Raw genomic sequence first — 20,499 nt, 5'->3', positions numbered from 1 at the left:
AACTACCAATTAAAGTAATTTCAATGGATTCTGGCGAGGACTAACACTTTACAGAAGTAAAGTGTTGCATTCTGGTTCAAAGCTGCTTTCCTCTGTGTCAGTATCAGCTGATTTACATGGATTTTTTCCGGATCAGAATCCGCTGTAATTTAGTTAATTGCACAAATGGTTGAAGAGTTCCGAAAAATTCAAAAAACATCAACACTGGAGCCTGAGCCATCGGGTTAACCCAGCCATCCTCAGACCCTGGTCACATATCTCGCCTGATTTCATAATGGTGTCATCCCCACCGGACTTAGTGACGCCTGATGGCCGCCTGATGGCCGCCTGACGGCCGCCTGACGGCCGCCGTCTACATTCATGTCCACGCCAATGATTTTCAAAAAATCCGGCAGCTGCATTAATTCTTGAAGATTCTGCTGATGCCTCCCCCTCGTGCGGCTGCGGTTGTATTTGTGACCGCGGCATCAGGAATGCGCCTGCATTCCTACCCCTTAAAAGGCCTAATCTTATTACTTTGTTTATGGGAATGTCTGGCTGTTACATCTACGGTTCAAAACAGAGATTGAACAAAATCAAGTGTGGACAGTAGAAATGAAGTACCACCTTGAACTAGAACTCTGCATTCTGAGGTGAGCTGAGCTGAATATACTTACAACATCCTGTCCATCTGTCTAGAAATTGTGCGTACAGTTTTGTGCGTGTTATTTTCCAAAGCACGTACAAGGCTGTTAAAAAATGTTAGGAATTGTGAATTTGGCCGGAGAGCTGAAGCTCAGCAGAAGCTCTGCAGGTAGGCCAGTCAAAGAACCCATTTATATCCAATTAAGCCATCTTCTCTTTCCTCAAAGGTTTCAGTGTAGAGCCAATTAGAGACTTTCTAATCAGCATCCTGACACTTTGGGTCTTGAGTGTCATGGCAAAATATTAGCATTCAGTATGCCAATTAGTGTCTGAGTCTGCAGTGCAGGAGAAGGTTTACATGTCGACCTGGATAACAGAGGCAGAGTGCCTCAAACTGGTACCCATGGATGGAGCCAAAGATACCGAGGCCTTTACGGAAAAAAAAAAGTCATTTCATTTGCCCTTCTTTTCACTCCCAGTTCACCCTTAGTGGTCCCTCAGGTAAGTTTAAGAGACCCTGTCTCAATCGCTCGCTCCGCTCTGAGAGATCTGTACATCACAGTGAATGAATCCTGTCAGTTTTATTACCAAAGGATCAAGGCACCACTGCGAAACAAAACAAAACTGAAAAAATAACACACTTCGTGGACAGCCCGGCTCCCCAACCTCATTTATTCCCCCTCCTCTCTTCCAAAGCGAGCATGCTTGATCAGTTTGTTATCCAACGGGCTCCCTCTCCTTCACTCAAGGCCTCTTTTAACTTTGTCTTTCTTTACTCTGATCCTGTTTTAGTCCATTTAAAGAGGTTGCTTACCATCTATGTATTGAACCAAAAGTCCATTTTCTGTAATGGTTGTTATTTGTTTTTGTCACTCAAACTTTTTCCAGCAGGTTTATTCAAAGACAAAGCTCTGGAATTTATGAACACCCAGGGCATAAAAATGTAGAATAAATATTTGAAATACAGCAGGTCAGCTAATAAATGTGTCACACAAATCAATGACACAACTGAAATGCTGATTTAGCTGGACGTTTACCATTGTGACTGTAAAGTCTTTCTACGTTGTTGATGTCTCCCCTCTTTTTACCACCTTCTATCCACATTTAATGTGCTCCCCAAATGAAAAGTGTAGGCAGTGTAATCTTCTCTTGTGTCCCTGGGGTCTTCCCTCCTCCCAACAGCAGCAGATCAAGTCAGAACAGCATTGGCCCAAAAGACAGAAATTCTCTCCCTTGTCATTATCAATCTCCGCTGCTGTTGACAATAATCCTGATTTGCCTTTCTCTCTTGTTTTCACTCCCAATGCCCTGGTGCCTCCTGCCTACTTTACCAAAACAAGGTTTCACTCTGATTGTTCCTGACAGCTGAACCTGCAGGCTCATCTGTGCTGGTTTTAGAGGCAGGGAACCACATGTGATCATCGTGGGCCTACTCTTAAAACGTTCCTCAGTGACAGAATGAACAGGAATATTCAGATAACATCTGGTACATCAGGCCTGTTGTTGCATTCTGTTCTGAGATAATGCCAATGCAGATTTTGGTTGCTGTGTCATTTAAAAAAAATATTTGTATCTGTTTTGTGGATCAATCCTGTAAAGCCCACTACATCAAATAATTGACAGAAAATTCTAATTTGGGGGAATTATGACTTTTTTTTTAACCTGTGATGAAATTCACACAAAAAACAGTTAAAAAAATAACTTTTTGTATCAAATATGATACAAATTTATATAGGGTTAAAGTCCCCGTATGACAATTTTTTCCCAGTGGTGTTTTACTTTTGATTATGAAATTTTAAACCAAAATCCCACAACCTTAATGTCTTAAAAAGCCATACGTCCTGTTAATCTGAAGCCTCTATTTCCAAAATCTCCCCTAAATGGGCGTGGCCATTGATACTGAGCGGAGTAGCCCCACACTTGATATCCCCCTTTCAGACGATGATAGCTGTGTCTGGCATGAGTGAAGAGCTTCAGACAAACAACACCGACTGACAGTCTCTATTCTCTAAAGCTTCTCTTTAATTTTAAATGGCGTATACTCATATAGCTCTTTTCTACCTACTTGGAAGGCCCAGAGTGCTTTACAGTCACAGACCCCATTCACATACTGAATGGGTGAATGGGTGGCGATAACCTTCCACGAGAGGCAAGGTGGGGTTTTGCCTAAGGACACTTCAACACATGGATGGGCAAGGCAGTAATCAAACCTGCAATATTCCAATCAGAGGTCGACCGCCCTGCCACTGCACCACAGCCGCCCAATTAGCGATAAAGAAATGGTGAAAAGTGACATATTTTTGGTTCCAAATCGACACTTTTCGAACAAATGACAAAACAGATGTTTGTACCAGACCCTGCTGTTTAATAAAATTACACATGAAAAAGAACATGAAAAATGCTTTGAATGACGTTGGAATTTAGGCTGCATTGCAGCAGCAGGCAGCACTGGCTGTGGCTCTGAACTGATTTGATGCTAGAACATGCAGATTGTTGAATTCACTTGAACAGCAAATAAAATGAAATGCCAGAAAGAAAGTTATTATTCACACGTAATTTTCGAGATAAGATGAACATTTTTCTTGGCCGCACAGAGCCAGAGAAAGGGTCAAGATTAGGATTACGGTTAGGGTTAAACTGCCAAATGGTTCTTGAGTGCGGCTGTTTCTGCAGCTCACCGCTCCTCTGGGGGATAAATAAAACGTGGAGAACAGATTTCACGCACCTAAGAGCATGACGGCTAATGGGACTTTAACTTTAAATTTAATTTTAAATGCATGCAGAAAACAACAGAATCCAGCCTTGGACCCACTTAAAATGTGTGCAAGTAATGCAGCAATGAAAAATCTGCTCTTCTCCAGCACCTGAGCTTGTGCACGCTGGGCAGGGCAGATCCGGGAGCTTGGGCAATGCACATGCGCTCCTGGGCTTTTGTAACATCACAAAGGCTCATTCATTCAAACCGAGCGTCTTTGCAACAGTTTGATTGACAGCAGGTTAAAAGAAGGAATACTCAGAAATGCAAAAATGAAATTATTTTTTATTACATTTGTTCTCTTTCATAAGAAAAATGCAGTACATGTCAAAAATCAAAAATATGATTTTCATCGGAGGGGCACTTTTACATATTTCGCATTTAGCTATGAAGCAGACACTTTTAGGTTTTGTATTTAAACACCATGACACAACCTGTGGAAGAAAGCTGCAAAACCTCTTCAGCGGATTAACCATCGGTCATATTTGTTGGGAAAGAAGAAAAACAAAGAGGCACATCTAATTTGAAGCCACAGATCTTTCACAACGCAGGTGAAACGAACAAGAAGCCTTGGGTTATGCACAAAACTCTTTGAATTAAGTGATTCGACAAAGTGTGGATCATTGACCAACCAGCACGCTGAACACATAAGCATACATGTTTTTTTCTTATTTTGAGTTTTTTGTTTGTTAATGAAAGAACTGCAAAGGAGAAAGTTATTTGCTTTATTTGTTAATATTGATTTAACAGCAGACTGTCTATCTTCATTGAGGAATTGATGGCTGGAGTGTACAGAAGCTGTGGCATCATCTTAGGTGGGCTAAAGTGTCTTGTCCAAGCGGGAAAAGTAGTTTTGATATCCAAACAACAGACTTTGTTTACTGCATCTCTTAATGCCGAAAGAGGCTGGATCCATGACTAATCATTTACAGCATATTAAATGTCAGCATCCCCATTGTCTACGTGGAGGCTAAGGAACACTTTGTGCTTTACAGTGTAGTCAACCATAAGTCGTATATTATAGCATGTCCTTTTGGCTGGCAAACACAATTAGCTGATGTTCTAGAGCATTTTAGTGCAGTGGAGTGATTAAAACTGCTGCAACTTTTGCAGAGTCTCCTACTTGTAAACTTTAGGGATATAGATTACTTAAACAATATTAGCAGTGATTTATTTGTGTTGTGTTAAAGAAAGCTGGTAATTGCAGTTTTGCACAAAAAATGGAACAACATTTTGGCTCAAACTAGGACATTTCAATTTTCCATTAAATGTATTCTAACTTTATCTGTGACCAAGATATAAACAAGACTAAGTATGAGTCAACTGAAAACATTCACAGAAGCCTGTCTGTCACTACTTGATGCTTATATACAGTATGTCTATGAAGGTTCACATTCATTCATGATTCACGGCATCTGGACTTAAAGACAAAAATAAAATGGTGTTTTGAATGTTTTTCACATGTTCTTGTAGCATTTTTCTGATGATGGAGGACACATATGAAGAAGATTAAGCATAGAATTACAATTCTGAGTATTTCTGTATTCAAATTATTGTGAATCAGAAGCAGACAAAAATCTTCTTCTTTCCCTTTCGGCTTTTCCCATCAGGGGTCGCCACAGCGAACGAGCCGCATGGTAAACTTGGCAATGTTTTACGCCGGATGCCCTTCCTGACGCAACCCTCTCAAAGCAACTGGGCTTGGGACCGGCACAGAAGTAGAGAAGGGAACAGGGAGCAGCCCGGAGTCGAACGGATTAAAGGCGCCGCAAACCAGCACGAGCTAAACCGGTTCCAGAAGCAGACAAAAATTCTGTTAGAAAAATCTTGAGATTTAGAAGCTAAATTAGGCCACAAGCTCCCTCCTTGACTGTTCTAGACACTTGCAGACAAATAGATCCATGAATGTCTTTGTTTTCCTTGTCTTAGCTGGAATTTGGATCTAAACTATACTGGGGGGTATTCCAGAAGGCATGTTTAAACTACCCTGACTTTAACCCTGAACTCTGGCTGAAATCCGCCTGAACTTGATACTCTGGGTATGTCGGTTCCAAAAGACCGGATATGAGTTGGCGTAATTACGCTCGACTTGGGGACCCTGGGTTAATGCTCGTGTACGGCAAGTACATAAAGACATTCTCAATGGATCGCTGATTTCCCGAGTCACCATGGAAACGCATGGAGAACAAAAGAGAGCCCTATACTCCAGTGAGACAGAGTCTGAGATTTTTATGACGGCGTATAAAGATTATAAAGATTATACGTCCATCAAAAAATATAGAACAAGAATATATATTTAGGTATATATATATATATATATATATATATATATATATATATATATATATATATATATATATATATATATAATATATATTATATATATATATATATATATATATATATATATATATATATATATATATATATATATATATATATATATATATATATATATAAATTACTTCACATTCTCTGCATGTAACCCCTCTGGGTGGGGTTGAAGCCAGAGGGATAAACAGGCTGTTCGCAACTCAGCCTGCAAAAGTGTACACTCAGTGGCAGGGTTAAAACAGTTAATCAGACCCACCAAGGCTAGAAACTGAACAGTACTGGAAACGTATGTTGGCTTTCACACTAGTTGGTTTGTTTACATTGTGTACATGTTGACATGTGGACATCTTTGCAGCCAACAGGGGTGTTTATAACATTTGAGTGTGTCTGTGGACAGGCCCTGCCCCTTCTAGATTTGTATTACATCTGAACCTTACCGTAATGATAAACACCCAGCAACTTGTTGCTTTATGCTGCTTCATTGTTTTACCCCCCCACCCCCCCTTCTCCAAGATCCCTCTCTCTTCTTCTTCCTTTCCTTTTCCGTCCGGTCCAACACAAAAGATTTTCAAATACGATTAAAATGAATAAAGTTTGGCCTTGATTACAAAAGGGGTTTGTTCAGACATACCTCTGGTTTGTCAGAAACTTCACAACCCCTGTTGTTAAAGTAAAATATGTCCAACACAAGAGGCCTTCAGCTCTCATCTGTTTGCCCAGCTGTTGGGCAGGAAGTTAGAAAAAAAAGAAAAAAGAAAAGTATGTGGGAGAAAGAGACAGCACATAACAGCAATGCCCAAGGGCTGGTCTCTCTGAGAAAAGAACATAGCAACCACCCTGAACTGAATCCAGTAACCATCACTGTGACAGACATCCAAGAAACAGTCTCAGGTATGAAAAACTGGACAGCATCAGGCCCTGACATGACACATGCCTACTGGCTTAAAGAAACTCAGCGCACTCCACGAGCGCCTGGCAGCACAAATGAACCAGCTGCTAAGAGATGGGACTCACCCCGAATGGCTAACGGAAGGGCGAACGACCTTAAACCAGAAGAATCCCTCAAAGGGTGCAGTCCCATCCACTACTACTACTACTGGCCAATAACCTGTCTCTCCAAGATAAATAGGCACATGGATCAATACATGAGCAACACACAGAAGGGCATTGGTAGAGACTCCAGAGGAGCCAAACACCAACTCCTGGTTGACAGAATAGTCGCTCAAGACTGCAAGTCACGATACACCAACCTGTGCACAGCCTGGATTGATTACAAGAAGGCCTATGACTCAATGCCACACACATGGATCACTGAATGCTTGGAGCTGTACAACATCAACAGGACTCTAAGAGCCTTCATAGGAAACTCGATGAAGCTGTGGAAAACCACCCTTGAAGCCAATGGCAAGCCACTTGCATCAAATGTGGAATATACCAAGGTGATGCTCTGTCCCCCCAACACTGTTCTGCATAGGTCTGAACCCCCTCAGCCAAATAATCACCAAAACTGGCTATGGATACCGACTCAGAAATGGGGCCAACATCAGTCACCTCCTATACATGGATGACATCAAGCTATATGCTAAGAGCGAGCATGACATTGACTCCCTGATCCACACCACCAGGATCTACAGTACTGACATTGGGATGTCATTCGGGCTCCAGAAATGCAGCCGGATGGTGACAAAGAGAGGCAAGGTAGTCCACACAGGAGGGGTCTCACTCCCAGAAGGAACAATAGCAGACATCGAGGACAGTTACAAGTACCTTGGAATTCCGCAGCCGCAACCTGGAGCAGGCAACAAGGAAAGCTGCAACAGCTAAATACCTCCAAAGAGTAAGGCAAGTCCTGAGAAGCCAGCTCAATGGCAAGAATAAGACATGGGAAATAAACAGCTACGCACTGCCAGTTATCAGATACCCTGCAGGAATAATAAGATGGCCAAAAGAAGAGATACAGACCACGGATGTTAAAACATGAAAGCTCCTCACCATGCATGGAGGGTTCCATCCCAAATCCAGCACCCTGAGACTGTATGCTAGTCGCAAGGAAGGAGGCTGAGGACTAGTGAGTGTAGAAACCACTATCCGGGATGAAACATTCAAGATGCATGAATACATCAAGATCCCAACTGACAGTGTGCTCAGTGAATGTCTCAGGCAATGGAGAGCAGAGGAAACAGAGCTGGAGGACAGATCCTCATGGGAGGACAAACCCCTTCATGGGATGTACCACCGGACCATAACTGAATACCCCCCCCAGGATAGCTCCACTGCTGCTCGCAGTTTTTGTTGCACTGCTAATATTAGGTTGGGTTGTGAGGGGCTGTAAGCTAGCAGGAGAGGGTGTAATCAGATGGAGGATGGTGAGTAGGGACAGGCTCACTCTTCGCCACAAGTCCAACCCACAACTCAGAGGTGAATTTTCCTGCCACTCTGCAGAAACTATATTGTAGAAAAAAACACAGGTTCTTAGATTTTGGCTTAAAACGTCATAATCAAAATACGACTGGGAATGCTTTGAAAATAGATTAAAAGATGATCGAAGAGGGACTTCATTAAAACAAAAAAGAAAAAACAAATACACAGAGGATTAATACAGTGCAGTCATATTTTAAAAACGTTTTTACAGAAATTTTGTGGCTTGTTTTCTGCAATTTTTCAAATTTAAGATGCCTGGTGCTTTTTTTTAGATAATGGGTTCCCAAAATATACAATCCATGCATGTTTTGTGTTTTTGTTATATTGCAATACTTGAAACTAGAAGTGTCTGATATTTTGCTCTTGTGCATTTCGTAGAGTTTCCATCTGTTAGGAATCCACAATTTAGAAAGATGCTAAGCAAAACTGAATCTGCACTATAACTGCAAAACCTATATATATATATATATATATACTCTCCTTTTCGTGAAACAAAAAAAAAAAAAACAGCCCTCTATAATCGTCTCACAACTCAGTAAAATATTGCACAAATGTTTGTGAGTGTCATGTGTGTTTCAAAAGCCTAAATTTATCCCACATTTTGCTGAGTCAATGCAAAATTGTGCAGCAAAGTTTCTCCCTCATTTAAGAGGCTTCATCAGTTTGTCTGGACAAGTAAAGACTTAGTCACGTGCACCCATATGGGTGTTGCGGCTTTTTGTGTTGTCTGGGCCCGTAGAGGGTCATAGAGTGGAGCGCCTACGTGAGCAGGTTTGTTTTGCAGTTTTCTTGTGGCTTGTACGACTACCTTAAGGGATGTCATAGAAATGGTCCGTACCATTAGCTGCACTTCCATTGAGTATGTCATTGTGCAGAATAGATTTTTGATAATGAATTTGCCTAATGAATAAAACACGACAATTTTAAGAAAACTCGTATTTATTGAACAAAGGATTTGCACTTGGAGGAGGTGGCTTTTGAGGCAAAATTGATATATTTCACAAAACTGCAATGGAAACACTTTTTTCAAATTAAATGAGTCACGTGACCGACAAAGAGTGCTTTTATTTTGGTAACTAAAAATATATTTGTTTTTAAAGGGAACAGTCAACACACAATTTGACGACATCCTCTTGTGTTCCGTATTCCTATTTGCTGATTTTACACACACAAAAAATGCATGAATTTTCTAAACTCGTATTTTAAGGGTGTCAAACAAACTAAACCTAAACTTTTAAACCTTTAAAACTTTTTGAAAAAAAATACGAATAAAAACAGGCCTATAATCCAGAATAAGTCAAGGTAAACCTTAAATAACGTATTATAACTTCAATAACGTTGCTCTACCTAAAAATATATTCTGTCAAAATTATACAAATATGAAGATGCTGCAGAGCAAAACAAACAAAGCCTGGAAATATTAATAATAAGAAATAACAAATGATTTTGTTTTCTTTGCTCTTTTGTCCATTTTGTAAGAGCTGGACAACTGCATCATTTTTAGAAATAAGTTCATTTCTGCTTGGTGTGTGACGACCTGTGTGTGTTTTCAGTTGGATTTGATTTTTAAAAACCTATTATTGTGAATATGTTTTTAGGTCTTATAAAACATTAAAAACTAAATCATAGAACCCATCACTGGAATTACTCCAAAGATATTTGGCTTTTTCCTAATGTTGTGCAACACCGACTGTAAAAATCTCCAAAAAACCTCAGTAAACAAACAATCTATTTTTTTTTTTATCTCATTTAGCGAAGCTGTTTTACTGCATTACCTGCTGTCTTTATGTGTGACTAGTTCCTCTTTTACTGAACAGTCGCTGGTAACAATGCTCCCGAGGTATTTAACCCTTGTGCTATCTTAGATGACCCCACCCTTGCATTGATGTGTTCTTCCTACCATGAGAAAGGTGGATAAAGGTGGAAAGATTTCATGTAATCCATGGACACCAGTGAAGATCACAAATCATTGAAGAAAAAAGGTTCAGAGCACTGTCTAGTGGGTCTAGATGACCCCACTCCCAATGTTAAAGTGCCTAGGATAGAACAAGGGTTACAAGGGTTTACATTTTTGATTGGCTTGCCATCGATGAAAAACTGCTCTTCCAGACCAATGCACATAGTTTCAGTCTTTTGGATATTGATAGAGAGACCCATTCGTTTTGCCATGTCGCTGTATGCCGTTAGCAAAGTCTGCAGACCAAGTGAGGAGTCGCTAAAGATGGTGATGTCATCAGCGTACTGTGCTTCTCTGATAAAGTTTGTAAAGGTTTTAGTTTTGGCTTTCAATCTCTGTAAGTCAAAGAGATCACCATCGTAGGGGAATCTGATTTCGATACTGAATTGTTGGCTAATATTTTTGTATGCAAGTAAGAGAGGAACAGAAGCATAGATACCATAAAGTGTTGTTGCTAACTTGCATCCCTGTTCACACCACTATTGTATTCAAACGATTCGGTCAAGACTCTATCGACAATAAGAGGGGCATTAACTTGAGAATAAAGACTTTGAATCAGCCTGATGAACTTTGGTGGACAGCTGAGCTTACCCAAAATTTTAAAGAGAAAGTCCCTGTTTACGGTGTCGAACGCCTTAGTAAAATCGACAAAAACAATGTACATATTTTGACGTTGTTTGACCTTATCAGGTATGCGTTTGAGTCTCTGTAAGAGGATATCAGCAAACACTTTCCACACCACACTTAACAGAGAAATCCCTCGATAGTTCCCGCATTGACTTCGATCTCCCTTTTTGAAGAGGATGGTGATGTTTGGGTCAGTAACTTCTGATGGTATGTTTTCAGTGATCCAGAACATTGAAATAATCTTGAAAAGGAATGCTTTTAGGGTATTTCCACCATGTATAAGTACTTCAGGCAAAACACCATCAGGACCGGGGCTTTTACCAAGTTTTGTATTTTTGAGTGCATTATCAAGTTCTTCTTCAGCTATTGGAAGATCAAGTGAAACATCGGTTGGGAGCTGTTCGATATCATCAATAAGGCTTGCGTCGACATTTGTTGGTTGGTTAAGTAGCTCGCTAAAGTGGTCTACCCATCTACCTTTGATGTCCGGGGTTGATGTAAGACGGACGCCGCTTTTCGACCATACTGGGTGTGTGGTTTTGCTCCCGGGACCGTAGATCTTATTGATAGCTGCATAGAATTCTCGTTGGTTTTTGGACTGAGCGTGACGTTCAGCTTCTGCAGCTCTTTCATGAAACCATTGATTTTTCAAAAGCATGATGCGTTCGCGTAATTCATTTCGATTCATTTGTTTATCTTTCAAGAGTTGTTGTATCTTCTCGTCTTTATTGTCAAACCAGTCATTTGATACTTTCTACAATCTGGAAGCTTCTCATCAAGAAACAGTTTCAAACATTGTTTCTTTTCTGAAGTTAACGTGATATCGAACTTTTTAGGGGTTTCAAACCTTTCTTTTTACGATGAATTCTGAACTTGTATTTTGAGGTTAGTAGTTAATGGTATGTAAAGCAATCAGCTGTGGTGTCAACTTTTGCAATGGTGATATAATGTTTTGCACTTGTATTGGCAAGTACATGATCAATTTGGTGAAGATGTTTAGAGCATGGATGCTGCCAAGTGATTTTAATACGGTGGCCCAGAAGGGTCACAACACAACACATTAACTTTATACACAACACACTAACTTTACACACAACACATTAACTTTACACACAACACATTAACTTTATACACAACACACTAACTTTACACACAACACACTAACTTTACACACAACACATTAACTTAACACACAACACATTAACTTAACACACAACACATTAACTCACAACACAACACAATAGCTCACAACACAACACATTAACTCACAACACAACACATTAACTCACAACACAACACATTAACTCACAACACAACACATTAACTCATGGCCCAGAAGGGTCCCAACACAACACATTAACTTACCTCACAACACATTAACTCACAACGGAAATAAAGCAGCAATTGAAGTGCTTTTATTCTGAAATTTCTACTGGGCTGAGCAGCTAACTACCTAACAGAAAGTAATGTCACAGTGAGCTGTGGAGGGAGCATGTTATTGCTACAAGAGAAGCTAGCAGCAGTGTTGCCAGAAACTTTGTCTTTACTACGGTTCTCCTTCCTCTAACACACACAATATGAACACACACTCCTCCCTCCGCTCTGACACCCCCCTCTGTCGCTGCACGCGCGCTCCTCTCCTCTCCTTTTTTCCGCTCTGTCCTGTGTGTGCGTGTGTTGGGGACTGCACGTGCCTGTGTGAGAGGACAGAGCGGAAAAAAGGAGAGGAGAGGAGCGCGCGTGCAGCTCCCTCCACAGCTCACTGTGACATTACTTTCTGTTAGGTAGTTAGCTGCTCAGCCCAGTAGAAATTTCAGAATAAAAGCACTTCAATTACTTCCGTTGTGAGTTAATGTGTTGTGAGGTAAGTTAATGTGTTGTGTTGTGACCCTTCTGGGCCATGAGTTAATGTGTTGTGTTGTGAGTTAATGTGTTGTGTTGTGAGTTATTGTGTTGTGTTGTGAGTTAATGTGTTGTGTTGTGAGTTATTGTGTTGTGTTGTGAGTTAATGTGTTTGTTTTAAGTTAATGTGTTGTGTGTAAAGTTAATGTGTTGTGTGTAAAGTTAATCTGTTGTGTGTAAAGTTAGTGTGTTGTGTGTAAAGTTAGTGTGTTGTGTGTAAAGTTAGTGTGTTGTGTGTAAAGTTAATGTGTTGTGACCCTTCTGGACTACCGTATTTTAAGACTGTTTTTCATTTGAAACACGGTTCCCATGACACATAACTGATACCTGGAACAAAATTCAAGTAGCACGAGTCCATTGGATTTCATGTTTACAACCTCATGGTTTCCAATTACTGAGTGCCAGGACGACCAATCTTTTCCAACACGGGCATTTAGATAATCCTATGATAATAATGATGTCATTTCTTGCATTCTCTACACAATCTCCAAGCTGTTCGTAAAATTACTCCTTCACTTCTTAAGCCTCTCGGTAATATTATTCGTCAAATTCGAATTTACTTCCATGATTAAAGTGAGGCTGCACCTACGATGACGACACTAAACGGTGCACAATAGTGTCCCTTGGCAGAAGATTATGTTGCCCAGTGGCACAACATAGTTGAGACGACTGCATAACTCTTCTGTTGCTTGTTGCCAGATATGTTGCCGAGTTGACGTGGACATTACTGCTGACTGCCGGAACTGGTACCGAGTTGATAGCCAGAACCGCCAATGCCGTACCCTGACTAGGGAGGCTCAGGGTGTGCTAACACTTGCCCAAGGTGTACACCTAGGCTAGTGGAGGGAAGGAGGTGCCTTATATCTCCATTCTGGACTGGCTTCAAGCAGAGTCTAGCCACTGCCCATATGTGAAAAATAAAGACACGTAATAAAAATGTCTACATTAGTTAATAAAGAATGACATTATTAGCATGAGCAGAGTAACCTAAAGGCACGCCATGATCCAGGTGTTGCACAATCGAGGCTGCGCTCCGTGCTTAGCTTGCAGCCTCACCCTCCAGACTTGTCCCCTTTTTCTTCACACACATTTGCGGCACCTTCTCAAAGACAGGAGCGCTTGCAGCTGCAGGGGGCACCAGTTCGCATGTTTCAGGCCGTTTTAAATTTCTGTAATATAACAGATAATGGAAAACCAATAGTAGCGCAGATTTTTTTTCAATGCACAGAGCTGCCGCCCCCTTTTAAATTTGCGCCCCGGGCAATTGCCCTTACAGCTCGTGCCTAAAACTGCTACTGGTCAACATCGTCTGATTTCCGCAACAAAATATTTTTCAGTATAAGTAGAATGAATGTGCCTTAACCAACAAGGTTCTAAAAGTATGATTAAGGAAATAAAGTGCTTTTTATTTTCAACATTTCTAAATGTAGCTTCTCCAGTATGGTCAAGGAGCTTGAACAGTGCTCCAAAAATAAAAGGGGAAAAAACTCAAACTCTTTCAGGAACAAATAAGTGTGATGAGGCAACATTAAAGTTGCTTTAATGTGGCTAAGGTGCTTTATATACATCACAGTCTGCACTACACCGCTGCAGCTCCGTTTTTGTCTCACATGGAAGTAAACACATATTTCACTGCTCATCGCCACGGCGTTGGCCTTTTTCAGAGCCTTGTACACATCACTCTGATCCCTCAGGTAGCTTAACTAGAATCTTTTGCTGGGAGGTTCTGCAGAACTTTGGCCCCCTTTGCCGATAGCATTTTGGCTGATGCTCCATGCATTAGCTGCTGTGCAGCTTCACTTGTTCTTATCAGAGTCGCTACAAAGCCCAGCAAAGCAAAGGTTTTTATATGTTACTGGCATCAACATGGCACAGAGTTTCTTTCCGTTGCTCATCCCAAGTAAAAACTAAGTAGTGCAGGTCTGATAACAACAAATCAAGCTGCTTCTCGCTGAGATATTGTTGTTGTTTTGTGTTGAGTAGAGTTGCTCAAAGAGGCTCAGTGTGCTGTGCTGCTTCCTAGTGGTCGGGAGTTTAAGTGGAAAACAAGGGTCAGACACTGACAAATAATTAACTAAATATCGTCCTGGTGACAGCCCATGTCCAGCCGTAAGGACGATTGTGACTAAGGCATTAAGCCACCAGTTGCTGATATGAAACATGGCAGTTTGCTAAAATAATACCAACATTTCTCATCTTAAAGCATATTAATGATTGCAATTTATTTACTTCTTCTTGCTAGAGAATTAGCATTCCTTCTTTTGCAGACATAACGTTCTCAGTTCAGTTTAACATTGAATTCTAAGTTAGCAACAGCAGCCTGACAGCCCTTAACTCGGCTGACAGTACTATCAGGGGAATCCTATTCAACCATGTAGACAGATGTTGGATGTACAAGTTGTCAGATTGTTCTCACTGATTTTTTTTCTAAAACCTATTAGGTCTCCTCAGGGGGGCAGTTAAGTCCCTTCAGAGTGAAACACTCACATTTTTGGTAACATTATGTCTAACATGTCAGGTGTTCGCTTTAGCCCCATAAACGAAAAGAAAAGAGAGATGCTTGTATCTCTCGACACAGAGAAGGATGGTGTGTATGTGTTTGGTTTCTCATCCTGACCTCCTGCTGGTATTTCTTTAGGCCATTTGACCACTGTTGCCTATCCCGTGCCCCCAGTTATTGTGACTGTATGGAGTTACTGAGGAGTTGGACCTATTAGGTGGGGATCTGCCATGGCTGTCAGACTACCAATTACTGTAGCCTGCAGCCATGTATAGCCTTCCCTAATGCCTCTGGAAGGTACCGGAGGGGTGAGGGATGCTGTACGAAGAGGGGGAAGGAAGTAAGGGGGTGGTTCGGGGGTCGGGTAGGGTTTCTCAGGAGACCCGCCACTGCAGCACGTCGTTAATCAATCCGATTTAGACTGGACAGGGACACACTTAGTCGCTGCTCCTGACAACACTGCCGTGGAGGGGGAGAGAAATTGTGTGCGTGACCTGCATCTTATTGCTTCGTGCGGTCACAAAAAGATGGATAGATGGGCTGAGAATGAAGAGATAGAATGTGGTGGTGAATGGTAGGAGGATGATGGAAGGGGTGTTAGGTGTGAAGGAAGCGACAGCAATTAATGGAGAGATGTGAGCAGAATTAAAGGAACGGAAATGTATTGATTAATTTCTGTCTTAGGCAGGGGAATAAAAATGGTCACCTTCCCAACATGAAGCAAATGCTTAAACAAAGACATGTTTTTCTTGAAATTATTAGGTAGTGGATGGCAACTGATGGGAACTTATAAATTTTTAACCTATGATTATTTTTTGTAGTTGGAAAAACTATGATACTTTGATAACTGAAGACGGGGGGAGGGACGAGAACAGAGTTGGTGCTTTGTGGTTCCATGTATTATGTATGCAGATTATGTATATATATATATATATATATATATGTATATATATATATATATATATATATATATATATATATATATATATATATATATATATATATATATATATATATATATATATATGTATGTATATATATGTATCAGGTCTGCAGGTGTGCAGTTCCTTTTTCTGCATTTGTTTACCTGAAGCATTTCTAAGTATTTAGATGATTTTTTTTCTAACTTGCAGAAAAGTTGTTTTTTTATACATAAAAGTGTTACCTTTAATATTTTATTTTTAAGTCAATTGGCAAAAGGAAACTTAAAAAACCTTTGTCCTCCCATTTTTACTTAAGGACCCACTCAGGTGAATATCGTGTTTTTAACATGTTCTTGTAGCATTTTTCTGATGCTTGAGGACATACTTAAAGAAAAATAGGATTCAAATTGTATTTCTGAGAATTTCTGTGCTCAAACTGTTGTTAATCAGGGGCAGATGAAGAAATGCTGTTTAAAAAAGCCTGTAGTAGTTAAGTTAAAAATAATGCTGGGTGGACAACGAGCTCCCTGCTCCGCTCCATTCTGATACATCCACCTGCAGACAAATAGATCCATGTGCCGGTATACGTTTGTTTTCCTTGTCTCAGATGGAATCTGGATCAAAGCTGTATGACTGGATAGCTGTACAAATGATTAAAAGCTGGAACTGAACCATGTATCTGATTAAAACTGTGCTTTTGAAAACACCTACCGTATTGGTTAGGCATGAACATTACGCAAATTATTAGCACACTTGAAACTTGCAATGAGCAGTCAACTTTAGATCAGTGATTAAGAACAAAATCTGTATGAGAAACTGGAATAAGTATTACTTTACTGAGCTTTTTGTAACTGCTTGACAAATGAACCAAGGAGTTCCTTGATATCATCTTGCCTTGCAATCCCCCCCTGACTTTAAAATCCTTGTGTGGATCAGGTGTGGGAGCAAGAATCCTCTGGAAAAAGTGATAGCGACTTAGAAAGGTGACGCTTTCAGATGGAGGCTTGAGGCCAAAGATCACTGCACATCTAATCTATCTATCCACTGGACAGGAAAGCATCAGCGCTGAAGACATTACACCAGATTCTCAGTAAAAAACAGGAAATAAAACAGCACTGGTCACCTTCAAATAAAGTCAACGAATGATGGAAGGTGACAGAAAATTATTCAGTTAAAAAGCAATAAAAATCTGTTTTAATTATGAGTTTACTGATGAGTTAAGGTTAATACATTTATTCAAACTTTGGTGTAAAATAATAAAAACATGATTATACCTTTATTGCATGTGTTGTATAAAACTATAGAATAAGTACGGTGGCCCTGCAAATCACATCAACAAATAACTCGACGCAAAAACATTTTAGAGATCACAATGACAATCAAAACAGCAAAAAAAAAAGATATAAAAAATAAACACAGTTACATTTTAGACAAAACTAAACAAAAAATTCACAAACCAAAAAGTAAAAAACAAAAACATTTTAGAAAACAAGATATTTTCCAGAAAACAAAATGAGAAACCATAAAAGGTTGCTATGGGATGTTGATGATTTAATGATTACGTTTGTCCATCATTGCAACCGAAAGTTATTTGGCATTAAGTGATACTGGATATTATCATCCAATCAGAGATGCCCCATTGTACCTAATGCCAAATCTGAATCCATTTCCTACCCATTCGGATTCTCCCTACCCCTACATTTATCCCTCCAAGACAAGAGATATAGAAAATTGTGTTCCAAGTCCAGTCGTTACTACTCACTCGATGACATCATGAATACTTGCCGGTCATCTAAGTTAGTGCGTAGCTGCCAGCACCCGGAGAATGCACAACATCTGTTTAATGAATTTAAAAAGTCATGCAAAAACAAAAAGTCATGACTTTTAAATGTAAACCTTTGCGTTTCAGAGCACACCCACGTGAAGAAACACATTTCTCCTCCACGCCACAGAGTAACATGGATCACCCCTCCGGCATGGCAATAGTCAGCCCTAAGTCGCTACGCCTTAAAAAACAAGTTGGGGCTCCTCTACAGCTCCAAATGCCCCTACAATTGAGCAGCGGGGAGGAGCCCTTGGGGCGGGGAAGCAATTCGGATTCGGCCAATCTTTTCCGTTTTTTTATTGTGTTTTGTTTTTCTAACATTTCATTTTGTTTTCTGAAAATTAGTTTTTTGTCTTTTAAAATTTAAAGCTGTTTTTTTAATCTTTGTTTTACTTTTTTAAACGTCGTTGTGATCTTTAAAATGTTTTTGCATCAAGTGATTTGTTGCTGTGGTTCGCACTTCAGGGCCACCGTAAATAAGTGACCTTATAGGCTATTAATTATCACCTGACAGTGTAAAAGTAAGAAAATGTCTTTTTTCTTACCTTGAAAAAGGCATTGGTAGGATCAATCATTCTGAATAATAAACTAAAAGTGGGGTTTTTTTAATGTAAGGTTTGGATCTGATGTGTCTCTTCCTTTCTGTCTGTCAAACCAGCAAAAATATTTGGCGAAACACAAACCAATTGATGCAAAAGTGGTGCTTCTTCACATTTGTATCCTCCTGTTTTTGCACTCACTATTCTATTATTTCTTGTTTCTGTACCAGGTGAGGGCCAGTGCTATCGCTCAAGATGCAGATCAGAACTATGACTATGCCTCCAACAGCGTCATCCTACACCTGGACGTAGGAGATGAAGTGTGCGTTCAGCTGGACGGTGGCAAAGTTCATGGGGGGAACACCAATAAATATAGCACCTTCTCGGGTTTCCTCATCTATGCCGACTGACTGTATCCTCTCGTTTGTCTCCTCCATCTCTGAAAACATGCAAAAACAAGAAGAAAAAAAGTGATCATTTTTATCCATAACTATTAATTTGTCCTGTCATGTCTGTGCAGTAGGACTGTGTTTCACTGCCAAACTAGTTTAACATCATGTTTAAGTTTAATTCAGTTTAACACATTTGGATAAAATATTGATGTGTAATTTTTTTTCAAAAACATTTTTGATTGATAGGAAAAACTGTCTTTACATAACTGTTTAAAAAAGCTATAAACTTAGATTACTGTAGTTATACATTCTTCCACTGTCCCTGTAAAACCCACTGTATCAAAGAAATGACAGAAATGTCAAATTATTTGGAATTTTAAACCCTTTGATTTGCAAAAAAATGTTTGTATTATTTTTTATGAGCTTTAGATAGTATCAATTTTGATATGTTGGGTGGTTTTTTTTAGTTTTGACACACAACAATGTTGATTTAAGATGAAAAAAATACTACCTATAGTGTTCAGGGGAAAAAGAAAACCTTATTTATCTCAAATTTGATCCACACATTTATCATGTATTATAAAGAATTATTTAACAAGAAATTTGGTATTTTTTCAATACACCAAATAGTCATTTAGAGAAATGATGCCAAAAGTGTTTTAGGGTATGTCCAAATACTTTTACTTTTCAGTAATGCACTATACTGTGTGCACCATTTTGTTGTGCTTTCTAAATCTACAAATCCTAAATCGAGTGACCTAATAATCTCCCATAATTCTCTGTGAAAAATCAGTGTGTATCGATCCTCGCCGGCGTGGGGAATATAGACCACAATGCATTGTGTTTGAGTAATTTTTGCAAACAAAATGTGCTTAACCCTTGTGCTATCCTGGGCACTTTATCATTGGGAGTTGGGTCATCTAGACCCACTAGACAGTGGTCTGAACCTTTTTTCTTCAATGATTTGTGATCTTCACTGGTGTCCATGGATTACATGAAATCTTTCCACCTTTATCCACCTTTGTCATGGTAGGGAGAACACGTCAATGTAAGGGTGGGATCATCTAAGATAGCACAAGGGATAAATTTATTTTTTTAATAAACCATTAATGTTTTCTTAATATTGCTCCTATTGATTAGGTTTCTACTCCGTGAAATCGGTGATGTCATATTTGCCGTTTAAAAAAGGCCAAAAAACAGTAGTGAGCACGGTGTCCAAACTGCTTTTAAAATCCATGTCACACTATGTAGTGTTTTAGTAATTACGGAGCAGGGAGGGGATTTGGACATAACCTTAGAAATTTCATGGAAGCAGCCATTTTGGAATGATCATCGTGCCACTACTGCCCCTGGTGGAATGATGATGAACTACAGGGCAGAAAAAATTGACCAAGGTGTATACAATGGGTTTTAAAGGAACGTTTGGATCATGCTAATGAGATGAGGGTCTTAGAAATGCATGGATCAAATTTGACAGGAATGGTTAGTTAGGGTTAAAAACTGAAATTAAAGCCTTTTGTTTTTCCCTGGAAAGAATACATTGAAAGTTCCTTAAAATTAAGCTTTTAAATGATAGATTGGAGATACAGTTTTTTAAGTTTATATTTTCAATCACTACATTTTCAAACACAGTCCTACTGCCCAGCACATCACAGTGAAATCAATGCAGCTTGAGGGGATTTTGTTAAAAAGTAAAAAAA

General features: G+C 39.6%; 1 protein-coding gene across 1 annotated transcript in view; it reads left to right on the top strand.

Annotated features, from left to right (window-relative positions):
• The window catches only part of LOC101158517 (complement C1q-like protein 4), a 29,236-nt gene extending 9,519 nt beyond the window's left edge, over positions 1-19,717 (top strand). The window contains exon 3 of the mRNA XM_004068504.4: positions 18,638-19,717. Within this exon, the coding sequence (XP_004068552.1) occupies positions 18,638-18,817 (180 nt within the window). The 3' untranslated portion in view covers positions 18,818-19,717. The remainder of the gene's footprint in view (positions 1-18,637) is intronic.
• The last annotated feature ends 782 nt before the right edge of the window (positions 19,718-20,499 follow it).

Source organism: Oryzias latipes, chromosome 5 (genome assembly GCF_002234675.1).
Source record: "Oryzias latipes chromosome 5, ASM223467v1".
NCBI lineage: Eukaryota > Metazoa > Chordata > Actinopteri > Beloniformes > Adrianichthyidae > Oryzias > Oryzias latipes.
This window is presented reverse-complemented; position numbering and strand designations above follow the sequence as displayed.